The sequence below is a fragment of the Hetaerina americana genome, unplaced genomic scaffold, assembly GCF_022747635.1.
Source record: "Hetaerina americana unplaced genomic scaffold, ioHetAmer1.1.p SCAF_15, whole genome shotgun sequence".
NCBI classification, from domain to species: domain Eukaryota; kingdom Metazoa; phylum Arthropoda; class Insecta; order Odonata; family Calopterygidae; genus Hetaerina; species Hetaerina americana.
Genome location: NW_027286625.1, coordinates 7,657,474 through 7,673,180, shown reverse-complemented (window position 1 = coordinate 7,673,180; position 15,707 = coordinate 7,657,474). Strand labels below are relative to the sequence as shown.

The 15,707-nt window shown below is 41.8% G+C and overlaps 1 protein-coding gene and 1 non-coding gene across 2 annotated transcripts; both read right to left on the bottom strand.

Annotated features, from left to right (window-relative positions):
• Positions 1 to 1,465: 1,465 nt before the first annotated feature.
• TRNAS-GCU (transfer RNA serine (anticodon GCU)) lies at positions 1,466 to 1,547 on the bottom strand. Its single transcript has one exon. It is a non-coding gene; the product is annotated as a tRNA-Ser (tRNA).
• A 10,159-nt stretch (positions 1,548 to 11,706) lies between these two features.
• LOC139686884 (basic helix-loop-helix neural transcription factor TAP-like) lies at positions 11,707 to 12,588 on the bottom strand. The gene has a single exon (XM_071583959.1). It carries the CDS (start codon positions 12,586 to 12,588, stop codon positions 11,707 to 11,709), a length of 882 nt encoding a protein of 293 aa, XP_071440060.1.
• Positions 12,589 to 15,707: the final 3,119 nt, after the last annotated feature.

Below are 15,707 nucleotides of genomic sequence, written 5' to 3'. Positions count from 1 at the left end.
AAGGGTTTCGTGAGATGACGACCGCGGAAGCCTTGCCTCCCCCGCTGCCGGGCACGACACACGGCCGATTAGGCCGAGCCCCGTGGTTGCCAGGACTCAAATTATCTCTATTGTCCATCATATTTTTCTAGGGAATGATAATTGAGGTGGTTTCCCGTTGCCTTCCTCAATAGTGTTTTTAACGTGACACCATCACTTACTGGCCGCCCCACTGGGGTCAGACGCCATTGCAGCCGCCTCACTGAGGAACAGACGCTGCGTGGACTACCTTTCGTCTGGCTCCTAACCTTCGACCTATCTGGCATGGGTGACCCTACCAGGAGCAATAATTATTACTCCCGCCAGCACAGCTCTAGGGGTCATCGGAACGCACAAGCCCTTCCACCACGTCAAGGTTGTAGTCCGGGGAGGGAGGCATATATATATATATATATATATATATATATATATATATATATATATATATATATATGTGTGTGTGTGTAAGTGTGCTGTTACCCTAATAGCCCCCCGTCACACGTGGCGGGTTGTTGACTATTGCGTCACTTACACTACCTTTAACGCAAGGCTTCCTCGATGGCATGATTTATCCCCTTGTTTTGCAAGGGGTGGGGAAAATGTTTGGCACAGGTGCCAAAAATTTTTGTCCGCAGGCAACTTTTGGCATATGCCAAAGGCAGTTTTCGCCTTAGGTTACACAGTATGCGCACACCGCGTGAATTTTACGCTTAGCGAGCCGGACAGATGTAGGAGTGTGAGGGTGGGTATGAATTTAATAATTAATGGAGATTAATTTTAAGGTGGATCATTTCGTGAAGTATTTGCGAGCAAGAGGTAGGTGCTACGCTGGCTATTGTTTTACAATTTACGTCCCGTGTTTTTTTTCGAAACATCGGCTTCATCGCCAGGCCTCAATTAATTTTTACATCGATACCATGCCCCGCAAGCTACGAGGGCGTTTAAGCAGGGGGTGATAGGTCATCAGCCATTACAGTAATGACGTTTGTTTCGTCATTATTTATTTTACCTGCACACCTCTATGACTTGAGTAGTTAAAAATATGTTATGTCGCTTTCGAATTTCATTTTTATGGGAATGAAAGTGTGGGAAGCCGTAGAAGGACCGCCGAAGCTTTTTTCGAAACCGCTTCTAGGTAAGACCTTCACTTATTTATTGCGCCCCTGCTTTTTTGTGTTCAAAAGACGTTTTACGTGATATTCCTTGGTTCTCACCCGACCTCTTAACAATTTATTTAAGGCATAATTTAATGCTTACTTTTGCTTTACGGTGATGCTCATGATTTTCAATTGGTTCTAAATTCTCAATAAACTTTGTGGTCGTTAGCCCGCGATTATTATCAATCGAGCCTGGGGTCCAACAATGTATTATTCCCCACGATTATTCCCCCCATGGGTCAAGGAAAGTGGGAGAACAATGGATCCCCCGTAGGACACTGAAAAAAAATCGACGAGGATGGGATTCGAACCCACGCGTGCAGAGCACATTGGATTAGCAGTCCAACGCCTTAACCACTCGGCCACCTCGTCATGCAGAAACATGCATATCTCATCGGATTCATTGCCATAGTTCAAATCATGCGTACAAGTATAATTTTGAATTTATTGTTGTCCTTAAAAATCTTGTTTCGCCATCGTTCACACACGGAGTTGCATCCGTCGTAGTTTGAATGCGCTGATACTCTATTTTCCACCTCCAATCGCGCTGTTTCTTTTAACCTTGAAATATATTTAACCAGTTCCGTATCAATTTTTCTTAACGGAAATGAGAACATAATGAAGCTATTCAATTTACGAATGTACAATAAATTATCTCGACGGCTACACCTTCGGAGATGGGCTCCGTTTGTCCCCAACAGGTAGTCCACCTCTTTGGTGCTCCCGCTCTTCGATGCCCTAATGGTCTTTGGAACTTATTTGGGAATCGGACGCCTTTAGATGAAGGAATTGTAGGTAATCTACCGGTTAGGATAGGTTTTCGATGAGCATAAACTACCAAATAATTCTCTTGTCTCTCATAAGAAAACACAAACCAACATTCTACTCTAAAACAAGCCCCTCATTACCTCCCGAGATGAAGACGAGACTAAACTTTCATCATCCGTGTAAGCCAATACAATGGTACATTTTAGTAAGCAAATGGCCTCAGTTTTGACTACCTCCACGAGTTAAAAAGCACTCTGACAACGTTAATATTTTACCGGCTAAACTTACTACAATACCAGCTATCCTACCATGATGAAATTATTTACATGCATATTTATTTCCTGAAAAAATTCTTTCAATGCACATTTGTAGCAGGCTTTCTTCTTTATAAGGCACATCCATATACGAAATTTCAGTCGCACTTTAAAAATTAAATCCGGTCGTATATTATGGATAAGAAATCCTCGTTCGATTGCTTCAGACATTCAAGGAACTAAGCTATAGTTCTAGAGGTGAAAAAGTTGGTTATTTTGGAACGAGAAAAAGATTTGATGGGTACTTGATGGCTAAATTTGCCTCGTACTTGGCCTTTAAATTTCTCTGCATGCTAAGAGTATCTTATTATATTAGTCATTTAATGGTGATGGCATTAAGGTGCAAACATTTTTATTAGGTTGGGATTGAGACTACATAGTCCCTTCTTCAACCTAACCCTTAAAGGGGAGGGGGGGGGGGTGAAAAGCATTAAATCATAACGGATTAGAAATGAGCATATTGCAATTTTCGATATCGGTTATTGTTCACCGAACAGGGAGTCTCTGAAATCATTTACCATTTCGTTGTCAATATTTATATTCTCGTTCTAGCTGGCTATTGGGTGTTCTAATCTAACCTAACTAACTAATATACTTTTGATATATAAAAAATACGTTTAGTATTTTTAAATAAATCTTGGCTTTACTAAGTAGCGAATAAATCTCCTGCAATTATTTGTATTCAGAAATGAGATCCAGTGATACTTCTGTTTTCTAATGGTTCATAACCTTGACCTGCAATGATGGCGTCGATATCTTTTGTCTATTCACAACAGATTACATCTAAACAAGGTTCGCTCAAAATATCCTAATATATTTCTATCTAATAACTTATTCCGAAACGTTACACTTTTGCTACTTCTCAACATAATCTTCCGAAAGACGCAATTGCTTAATCAAAACTTCAACACCTTAATTTCACGATCGCCGAAAACGCTTCTGTACGGGAGTGGCTTATGCCCACGGAATGATTTTCATTGCAAGAATTACCCGGCTGGTTCGGCATTATTTGAACTGTCGCAACCACAAACGCCCATTTCCCACATCCATAACAGAATCACCGCATGTATCACTCAATTGCCGATGAATTTCGTCGGGTATTAAACCACGTTTATTATAGAAAATGGATGATTATACACAGTTTTTGAATACTTCGATGCAATTTTAAGTATTCAAAATCAATTCATGTCCAGCGGCGTTCATATGAACCCTATATACTATATGATTCAGCCATCTAACGCTTTTAATCATAGTCATTACTCGCACTTTTTAACTCAGCTTCACCTTCATGTCTATTTTCAAACCCGATAGTGACCATAGAATTTGAACGCCCTTCGTATCTACGTAATCGCAACACTTCGCGATCCACTGCAAGTTTGGTGAGAGGCAGGATGTTTTAGGGCACGAGCTAAAAAATGGGAAATAAAACCATGAAGGGAGTCATCAGAGCAATGAACCAGAGAGTTGGTTCCTTTGTACAAGGAGAATTCACCCTGAACTAAAACATTGTCATCGGCATTTCAATCCAAGGATTGGTTGAATTTAGCTCTCCACTCTTCGATAAATAATACCATATACCTTAACCCCTGATATATTAGGGTTTTAAGGTATATGATTGATCTAACTATTCGTCTGTTAGTCTCTCTAAACCAAGATCTAAGGCATTAGGCGTGTGGAATACATTCAGAAGCGTCCAACCGTTGAAATGAAAAATCCCATGTCATATTCCCTTCCAATAGAATTTTACTGTGCAATGGTTATACTGTTACTATGCCACTGTCGGTTTATTAATGACGAATGAAGATGAACTAGATACAACCATTAATATAGACGCACAATGGCGAAAACAAATGTGCTTCGCTGGTTTCGTGATGCTGAGAGAATGGATGGAAGTAGAATGACTGAAAAGAAAGCCTTGGCCCATGGGCTTTCGGTCAGAGGCTAAACGGTGCGACCAACATATTGGGAAGCTATGTTTAGTACGATTATCTCTGGGATGCGATAGTGAATATTACAAGCGGGAAAAATAAATCCTTCAATCCATTTGTTCTGCGGTGGTTCTATAAACATGTAACCCTTAACTTCTAAATGAGTCTAATTGTGAGCGTATATTATGAATATTCCGTCAATTTTTGGGGAGAAATCGCGAAATTTAAATATTAGTGGGCTTAAATTCATCGCTGAGTCTTCAAAGGGCTTCCTAATCAGATTTGTTAATAAAATTATTTATTATTTGGAAGTTCTTCGCGAACCAGACAGTTGTTCCTCCATTTCGCTTAGTTGGTGAATCAATATATTCCGTCGTTCATACTAAACGCTCGCAGCGCGCTTAACATAAACTGACGATTGACAATCACCGGGGCGCGTGGCAGGGAATGATTCCAAAACAATCAAATGCGCTCTCACCAGAGACAACATAGATGTAAGAGGCGGAAATCGTGGAATAAGTTCCAATCCAGCAACAAGACGTCTTGTAAGCCTGCAAATCAAATAATGAAAATAATTTTTACGATGACTACATGCACCAAGGTATTTAAAACTTCTCTCCACATGTGATACGTATTGGCAGTGAGAAGAATGACACAACATGAGTTAGCTCAAATATTCTAATTGTGTCTATTCTACAATTTATCTCTCTAATATTATTTTCGGGATATTGCCTAGATTAGTGCGATGGGGCTAATGATGTATTTCAAGCGTCATCGCCAAAAGAGACATGATCCAATGCATGCGAAATATTTGATCTGTAATTTGACTTTCGCTGTTTTAGTGATTTCTGACTTAGCTTCTCTAATAATCTAGGTATGCTGCTTGGTTTAAAATAGCAACTAATTAAAAATCTAGATCCATTTAGCCGAGCACGATCTAATTGGGCAACATAACTGACTTTGTGAGGAACCATTGCGGAAGCAGCATATTTAAATATGGCATTACTAGCGAAATATAGCATATAAGATCTATATGCTATAGAATATAGGGCATGACAAAAAATAATAATTAATGATAATTTGGCCCGTTTGATTAGAATTGGGCAATTTATTGTTTCAATTTTTTGGGGTACCTTATCTTTAAACCCTCAATACAATTACGTTAATTTTTTACAAAACGTGAGTTACATGCCCTTCCTTTCCGTCGTCATTCCCATTGGCACTTTATCTTTTGCTAATAAATCTGTCCAATATTTTCCTAATCGGTTCCTCGTGTAGATATTTCCCAATTTGTTGGACGGTGTGCAAATATCCAAGGATAGCTTCCAGTTCGCGTCTTTCCTCGGCATAAATTGGTCACTAAAGGACTGCGTGCATTGCTGTGTCATCCTCCATCATGCATTCACACGTTCCCTCATTTTGTCCCTATTTTCTTGAGGTATGATCGACACTCCCCGTGTGCTGTTAAAATTTTGCGTAATTTCTTTGCAAGTATTAAAGTTGATCTTAATTTTTTCCTTTACGTTAGATAGGAATTGTCTGGTTGTTTTCCCCTTTTCCAATGTTTCCCATTCCCGTTCCATAATCTCCAGGAAATGCGCTCTCATAACCTTCCTGTTCCTGCTCTATTTCTCTGTTGGAGACAAAGTTACATATCCTAGAGTAGCCTCTACCGTCTGCCTCATCCGTGATTATACTCTTATTACCTCTATTGAGAATGTTATCGGCTGAATCCCTGTTATTATTTGTAGAGCTTCATTACAGACCGTATTGTAGCTCCCGGATTGTGCAATTAGGCAAGATCTTTGGGCTTCCTCCAGTTTCCTCCGGATTCTGCTGTAGTTTATCCTATCTCCCCAAACCATAGGGCATGACAGTAGGCGCAGATAGTCTGTTCCCTCCACTTTTTCTTCGCTTTACACTTGCCAGATATGCTTTCGGAGGTTGGTTCAGCGGGAGGCGGCCTTCGAAGCATTTCCTTATTTCGTTCAAGTCGTATCCCGCCGTTGTCCGGTCCAGTGGGGAAGGGCATCGTACTTCTCCCAGCGGGGAAAGGCAAACAAACGCGCCCACTCGAATCCTCCCTTCTTACCACCTCCCCGTGGACTTCTGCGGCGAGGGCGGATGCGGCGGACAATAGGGAAGGAACCCTTCATCTCTCTCCCGCCCCTCCACCCACCCACCTACCCTTCTTTCCTCAGAAAGCGGCGTCACTCCTACCTTCCCGGTAAGAAACTCACGCTCAATTTGGTCCGCGGGGAGGGAGAGAAAAAAATGACCGCCTTTTTCCTCAACAGTTTCCAAACTCAGGACGCTAATCGCGCGAGAGAGGAGAGAAAAAAACGCTAGGCAGATCATATAGTAGTAGGTAACTTATTTTTCTCATTGGTGGGTCAGTGTTGGATCGCGTGTACATCCGGGATTCAGTGATTAACCCAAGCGAAAGGAGCGTGGAACACGGAGGGTTTTTTTTCGAAAAAAAGAAGGCGTGGATAGATGTATCCTTCTTCTTGGAGGTAGGGAAAAGATCCTGGGGAGTTAGGGGGATCATCCCGCATCCCCATTCCCACACGTGCCCGGTACCAAACGCGGAAAGATGAAAGGAGGCGATGGAAGGGATGCGACACAGGAGAACCAGGCGCAAGCATCTCCATCTAAATGGTACTTAGCAAGCTACAGTAAGGGCACTAGGGCAGGGATAGGGGCTTCCACGAAGGATGCAACATCAAAGTGAAAGGTTGCTTGGTTACTAGTCGTCAATAAGTACGCTGAAATGGGAAATATGTCAACAACAGCTGCGTTCAATGCAGCGCTCTCCGTAAGTGTAAACATGCTTCTCTATTGAAGCGAGATGCGCCCCTAGTAACATGAAGAAAAATTAAATAAGGGTCAGATAAAAAAATGACAACGTTCTAGACTAATTTAAAATAAAAGATTACCCTCCTAGTTAGAATCAGTTCCCCTCTAGAGCAGTTATTCTAATCCATTGACGTTCGCGGGCAAAATGACATCTTAAATCCATAGCTAGGAAAGTTTCTGAGGGTGGGAAATGGTTTCGAATCACACCATGTGGATCCGATACAAAAGAAATGGTGTTTGTAAGATGTCTAATGAATGAAATACTTCGAGTGGTGTACCTAATAGGATAGAAATCGAATTTAACAATCCTACAGTGCAAAATCTATAGTGAAACAATCTGAGTGGGGATTAGCTCCGAAGGATATTATCTCAATTATGAACGTTATGAAAGTGAAAATTTTGCAAGTTTTTCCTTAGATTACATTTTCCCGAACTGTTTTGAAAATTTTGAAATCTCCTGCTGGAAAGGGAGATATAGATAAGCGTACAGCGCTTAAATCCGCACATATTTCAATTTGTATTTACCGCCATATCGTAGTTACACTGGAGGTCGCGAGTGGCGTTATTGAAAGCTATCGGCATCTTGTAAACAGTTATAACCTCAAAATGTCCGAGATGTTACGTACAAGTGCGGAGTACAATCGAAGAGCTGCTGTTATCGACAGTGTTCGCGCTGGGCGTTATATTTGGAAATAGTTCGATTCTTCTGGTGCCCCAGATCGATTGTTTACGATATTGTGGCTAATTGTAATGCTTGGGAGAAGTCTGGGGAAGGTTTCGCTACCCCGGCGGGGAAACCTCATTTGAGGAAACGCGTGCTTGCCCGGATTTAAGCGCCACGCCCTGCACGTGCATACTCGTTTACATTGAGTTGGGTGTTGGGAGTATCTAGGACCAGGTGGGAGATGGATCAATAGGCATTTCGGGAATCAAATTTCATAGCGTACGAATAATATGGAAAAAAGAATTCACGAATTATATACGAGGGTCATCCGGAAAGTAGTACCCGTTCGTGAAATAAAGACACAAAAGTAAATATTAACAAACATAAAAAATTTTATTTGAAAGAGGATACTTTAAACTACTTCTCAACATAATCTCCAAGCAAATTAAGGCATTTGTCATAACGTGTGACAAGTTTCTGTATTCCTGCTGCATAGTCCTTCGCCGCCAGCTCATTGAGATACGCGAGGGACCCATCTTGCACAAATTTTTGCATAATGCAGATGGTGTTTAACAATTTCATGAACAATTGTTCGAGAAACATTGGGAAAATGCTCACAGATGTCATCAATTGTGACGCGCCGATCGTTCCTCACGAATTCGTCAACTGAGCTCACCAGTTGGTCTGTAATGACAGACGGTCTCTCCGAACGCTCATCGTCGTGTGTGTTCCCCCTCCCCATGTTGAAGTTGCGACACCACCGCCGAACAGACGACTCGTCCATTACATTGTCTCCATACACCTCCTTTAATTGGCGATGAATATCACATGGGCGAACGTTTCTTGCATTGAGGAATTTAATCACTGCCCTCACTTCACAACTGGCGGCGTTCTCAATTTTTTTAAACATTGTAAACAATCACAGAAACAACACAGGCAATGCTAGCGTCACGCAACTTGGCTCAGAGAAGGCAGACAAGCCACTGAAGCTATCTGACCTCGTCCAGCGGCTACTCGCGTCGTCAGCACTTCATGCGGCACGAACGGGTACTACTTTTCGGATGACCCTCGTAGTTTTTCCCAAAGCAGTTTTAAAAAATTTTATATCACCCACTTTCATGGAAAGTGCAAATAGGTAATTTATTCCGGCAGAGGACTGGTATCAGGTATTTCCCAATTACCTAATCTTTTTCATAGTATCGGCCTCTTAAAACTGTTATGCATTGCGTATCGAATAGACTTAATCTTGTTTCGATTGTAATGATTCCTTCTTTTGTTCCTCATGCTTTCTACCTGCCTTCATAACCGTTAAAAAAATCCTATTCTCTTCCCAGTTTCACCATCATTCTCCCATCTATCACAGTCTTCAACATACCAACACCTATCAATATTTTCTCCAAACAATTCTCCAAATATTTCGAATTTCCCTTTGTAATTTCCTGCCTTCGTTTCCCTTGTTTAAATTTTCAGCGTTCGTTTTCCTCTCTGCCCAGCTCATTTTTTCAATTCTTCTCTGACTCTGCATCTCAAAAGCCTCCAATTGCAACGTGCAACGGATAAGATTTAGGGTGGAAGTCAGAGCGAATAAAACCGAAATCGGATATGAATTAACGATTTGAAAACAGTGAACATGATGACGTAAATTTGATTTCCGAATGAGGCGAGTTGTTATTTGCACTTCACAACAGGGAACGTTTAGTAAAAGGCAAGATTCATGAATTTGCACAGAAGCACTCATGTTCACGCGAAAATACTTTCGAAGAACGCTCCCTTGAAGGTGACTCGAGAGCTATCTGCTCCTAAATGGTTACTTGAAATATTGAACACAACTGCTGAGTAACGAAGTTTTAAATTTGAAAGTGGACTCTGATTTAGAAGAACCACATTTCCCATTTCATTTCATATTTGCTCGCACATCAATGATTTCGATGTCCTTAACGACAGCTTCTTGAATTGGTGAGCCGTCACGACCTATATTTATAACTTCCGACGTCTACATATTACCCTGCAGACCTTCTCTTTCTTACGTTGTCCAAACGACAAAATTAAAAATTGATTTCTCATAGTATCATTACCAGGTTTATTTAATAATCATATCGAACACTGATGACAACTAAACTTAACCTACGTGCTTCACACAAAAGTGATGTAATCAATGCTTCACAAACAAATTTTAACAATCATCCCTGATACAAAGATGCTATTTTGGACCAATTTCTCGTGCAATAAACACTTGATGAAGCAAGCTCTCATAAGGAATGGGTTGAAAATAGGAACAAGGAATTAATACAAAACATATTTTATTCAATAATAAAATTTATGAACAACATTACAAAATTGAAAATATTTCACACACAATTTTTTTTTTTAAACTTTCTCACAAAAATAGCATATATTTTTATCTACAAAATTATGAAGTGCATATGATGTTTGCTCTTCTTTCTTTCGTTTCCATTTATGAACATCGCAGTGGAATGTTTTTTTCTGCGACTTTTGAGGGAGGCACTTCCTTAAGACACTCGTTCGAACGGAACACAGAAAAAAAGAAACATAGGAACGCAAGAAGAAAGTAACAAAACTTAAACATAAGCGTAATCGACTCTTGACCTCTTTTCGTTAACATGGTACGTAACTTAAATATGGGAAATAAACTCTTAAGACTGCATCACGCGTTCGATAGGATACATTCGTCAAGGAGGATGGAGACATGACTGAAAAATAATGGAACCACGAAGGAGTAACGGTCATGTGACCAATGCAAGGGGGAGTATGCAAAGTGGAAAACATGGGAAAGGTTGACGTTTAGAATACTCAATCCACGCTAAAATGAAAGTAAGTTGTAGGTCACACGAAGCAGCAAGCTGGGGCGTATGATATACCGTTTCTGGTCCCTTAAGCCACTACGACGTCGCTCCAGGAGAACGTCGTCGTCTAAACTTGGACAACACTTAATGCGATCCTGTGACCCTATTGAGTTGGAACATTTGACCTCAATGAAGATAAATTGAAATACGTGGAGCGGAAGCATAATTTTATGATTTGAATTAGTATTGAATTGAAATCCTATTCCTATTTAAAATTAAATTGAACTCCTATTCTCATTTTATTTTCCATATTTCTACATCCATCAGCCATAGTTTTCAACATCCATCCTATTCCGCACTCGCGAATGTCCTACGAATTCAGGCGATCAACCAATTACTTCGTAAAATAATAACGTTATCGAAAATTGCTGATTTGCAGACCAACTCACATAAATAGAACGCGTATTTAAATTACGCGACGAAATTTACAAAAGTAATTAAATAGGAAAGGGAACAATAAATAATGGCGGGGATATTATAAAATATAATGACTTTCAAAAAAATGGAATTAACAGCATCCAAAATGCCCAATTAACGGACACCGCGGCACTCGCGAATTGAAGTCGACGCCGATCTGACAGCACATGATCCTAGGAACAGAAAATGTGTTCCAAGATTTTCTTTAAACGCTAAAAATTTCCCAGAGGTGGCGTTCAAGAAACAAGCGCGTGAAATTCATCAAACTTGCGAGGGTCCTTTACCGATTCCACGCCTGATCGTATGTTACCCCAAGACGTCATATGTTTTCGTCACGAATCTGGCAAACGTCTTCCTTATTACCCTGCACCACTGTACAGTGATTAGCATTTGTCGATTTTATCAATGCGTCTTGTTTATCAATAAGCAATATCATCCTTATTGGTCTTTGGAGATCAATTTTTCTCTTAGGACTTCAAGGCCGTTTTTCTAGACGTCAATAACTTTGAAGCTTACACTACAGCTTTCTCTTCACACCATAGTGACCATGGTATTGCCACATATTAATACTGTGGTCTGATATCTCTCGTCTGTGCTCTTCGAAATTGCAAACGACCGCGCCATCCGTCTAGAGCCTTCAGCGCATCCGAAGGGAGACATTCCTTTGACCCCGAATCCATGCCGGCACTATATTATGGCCCACGCTCGTTCCCGCTATCACATGCAGTGGAACGGCGCGTAGCTGGGCATCTGGTGCTGGAGCATGGACATCCCCGCCAGCTGACCGTGCATCGGATAACCTCCGAAGTGCTGCTGGTGTTGGTGATGATGGTGACCCCGGTTCGCGGGGGACATGAGGAGGTGCGGCGAGGGAGGCGTGGGAGGAGTCGGGTCGGGACTGGCGCAGAAGACTGGCTGCACCTCCTTGCAGCTTCCCCGGAACGCCGACCACTCCTCCCCCTCGGGGCACTCGGACTTCCCGCCGACCGTCGGCCGGGACGCGGCCCTCCTCTGCTGGGCGGCCGCGCAGCTCCCTGTGCTCGACGTGATCATGTTCCGGCCCTCCCCTCCAATGCTCACGGTCACGTGGCCCACATTGAGCGTGAGACTACCGGATTCGTCCAGGGTGCCACCCAGCTGTCCCTCGCCCCCAGAGCCCAGACTCTGAGTGAGGGCCCATATGTAGTTGTGCGCGAACCTCAGGGTCTCGATCTTGGTGAGCTTGGTGTCCTCGGGGAACGTGGGCAAGACGCAGCGTAGTCGGTCCAGGGCACGATTAAGGAGATGCATGCGGTTTCGTTCGCGGTCGTTGGCCTTGTTCCTCCGCGCCCTCTTGATCCGGAGGACCTGAGTGGGGCTGCGGTTCCTCAGTCGGCTCCGGCCGCTGCTGCCAGAGCGCCGGGGTGTGGAGTGCTGGGCGAGGGAAGATGAGGAGGGAGAGGGGGAGAGGGTGGAGGAGGAGGTCTCCTCACCGCACTCAAAGTCCTCAGAGCCGTCGGAGTCGTCAGAGTCGTCCCTGTAAGCGAGGCCGGGATCGAAACCCGAGTCGGGACTGCTGGCGGGTTCATTCTTCGTGTGGAACATGGCGTCGGCCGTCATCTGCCTGCGGAAAGAAATTTCATTTAGATTTATCGCGAACAATCTCAGTATCATTCTCATTGAATTTGATGCAATACTAAATATTTATACTAGAAAATAATAAATAAATAAACAAATTCAACGAAATAGCGCCGAATACTTATTTTGGAAGCATCGTAGATAGATCCTGGCGGAAGAAGACACTAAAGTGGTAATTTAGTGCCATTTTCATTTGTGTTAGGTTAAATTTGTGCATGATTCGGCAAGGCTTTAAAAGCATCTCAGGCACTTGCATAATGTTTAAGAATGAACGGCTTTGCTTTTCTCGCACGGGTCATTCTAATTTACTGTGTTTAGCTAGTGAACTATGATCTCACCATTGGGATGGACACCGAACTACCTTGGAGTCTGATTAGCAATGCTCGACGCCAGAGTTAGGTGACCCTAAAGCGGTCCTCGATTAGTTGAACACTTACGCTGCAAAACTGTAGTATGAGGAAGTGAGTATTATTACATTCCCCGGATTTAAGGTTACTTTTCGTTACTTAAGATTAAACTAACAATCAGGTTCAGGAAGAGATCAGGGAGAGAGTGAGAGAGAAGGAAGGTATGAAGGTACTCAAAAGGTTTTCCACTTTGCTACTCCTTAAAAATGATCTTCAGACGTGCAAAAAGATAACTTTTATTCCGAATGACCCTTGCCGAAGTTATTTGTGGCGAATTCTAAAACGCATGGGATTTCAGGGCCGTATCTTCCTCGTGACGGGTAACCAAACATGCGATACGTGGGGTTTCGGGAAACGGGAAAACAATTATAGTACTTCCTCCACATTGATGTGGCACAAGATTCAATAAAGTCATTACACCTGATTTAATGGTGGCTTCTGGGAGTCTTTTGGAGGACCTACTTATATTCTTCCGCTACGCCGTGACTATTAAGAGTAGGATTAATCTAAGACTACAGAACTCACATTTTTATCAACATTAGTCTACCAGTCAAAATAAGATTTGATGGAGATAGCGCACTACTAAAATTCTAAGCCATGCCTTACGCGGCAAGTTAAATACCTTATATCCTAATTCAAATATACTATTATTTATCTCCTTATACTTTCTACTTCCCTTTATTCCGTACAACAAACCTTGCCTTTTCTCATATCTTCCTTGCTTGTCCAATATTCTCCCTTCTATCACAGTGTTCGATATTTAATTGTCACCTATATTTCCTGAATCCTTGCCTGAAACTTTCCTGATTTCTTTGAATTTCTCACAAAAACCGTCTCTCTTTCTCTCCTACCATTCCCAACACTCACTTCTTCGTTATCATTTCTATTCATTTCATTATTTCTCATTTTCCACACCCAAAATTCAAAATTCTCCAATCCCCACTCTAACCCCCGCCCCGTCCAATCACCATGACGGGAAACGTGCCAACATTCGACGCATTCCAGAATTGGGATCGGGAAGCAAAAGTAAAATTCCTCCACTGACACAGATTCGACGACTAGCTTAGACATCAGAGAAGATAATACCATTCATAATCCATGTAACTTGATCCACAGGCATAATATTAGACGGTGGTGCAGTTTCACAAAGAGAAAGAGCGGAGTTTACCTAAACCCAATCTATTTATGATCACCGAAGGAGTATCCAATGCATTGATTTTTCTTTCGGTTAGGTGACATGAAACTTCACCATCTATATACAAGGAGAGGAAAATTGACATCTTATAACAAAGTTGTGTGTCTAGGGATTAAGGAGAGACTCATTTCGTATTCTACAAACCCATGATTGATCTAGGCCGATTGAAGTCCCAATTTAACCCTAAAAACAACACCAGGGGCAAACTACTCGTTGATATTGAGTTTTCTCTACTTTAACTCAACTTATTAATGCCTGTTTCCCTTGCCATCTTTCATGTAACCCAAAATTCACTCTCTTCTTTGCCACCAACTTATAAACAATTTCCCTCCCAAAAATACCTAATAAGTAGTGGCATTAACATTAACCGACAGTGTAATCTCCTTCTTGAGTGAGTAAGACGCAATTGGTATCAAAACATATCATTCCAGATGGAATAAGGTTTTTATGGAGAATTTTGAAAAAGCTGGATTACTATCCAAGTATTGCATAGCATCTATAAATTGAGCAATAAAATATTGTTTGAATTTTATACACCTCCGTTAATCTGAAGAGCGTAAATATTCCCCCCCCCCCACTGTTAAACCAGCTTCTCTCCGAATAATACTCCCGGAATCAATATTTATCCCGAAGCCTTTAGTAGAATAGAAGCGTTGATTCTTTAATTTATTCCCGCCGGCCACATTTTGCTGAAGATATTACCAGTATATCGTCGCATTAGTCGAATATTTCGTCTTTGCGTTTCACGAATTTGCGTTTAAAATACCTCTTTAGTTTTCTTGTCTCCATTTCATCTTGTATATTCGCGTTTTTTCCGTAGGTATTATCCGAATTCCACACAAAATACATACTGTATATCACTCTCTCAACGCGCTATGAATCATTCAAATCCCTAGAATGTCCCTTTCTCCCATCCCTTCCGTCTTTCACGCGTACGTAGAAGATGATGGCGGGAGTATAGCGGCCCATTTGATCCAAGCTGATTGATATAGTGATTGGCCCACGAGGGAAAGTTTTTGACGAATCTCCAAAGGTCCTTCATGAAGCGGGGCGGATTAATTCCATCTCTAAAATGAATACATACTATATTCAACCGATTTCGGAGGGAATTGGAAGGACGTGGGCTCCTCATCCCGACTGTCCAAGTTCGTATCTCGGCGGTGGCTGTCTTTTTTCAGTGGTATCATATTACTTACTTGGGCACTATATGGAGAGCACTTTAAGTGTAGTACACCATCCGTTGGATGGGACGTTAAATTGTGTGATCCTTGGACATCTTTCGCTGGGAGTAAGCTAATATCGACGCCGGGTTTCTTTCTTACCTTCCACCATTTCCTGAACATCCTACCCCAACTAAATTACCCACTTACCCGAAAGACGTTAATGAAATCAGCCGTCGGTCGCTATTTCTAAATGCTGGAAACACTGCTACGAGCGTTTGGATAAAATAGCATATATTTTATCACAATTGGCACGTTTAAGTATAACAAATTGTTCAT

What these genes read in the sequence shown, in the direction of transcription:
- LOC139686884 (XM_071583959.1), bottom strand. Translation starts at nt 12,588, where the DNA reads ATGACGGCCGACGCCATGTTCCACACGAAGAATGAACCCGCCAGCAGT.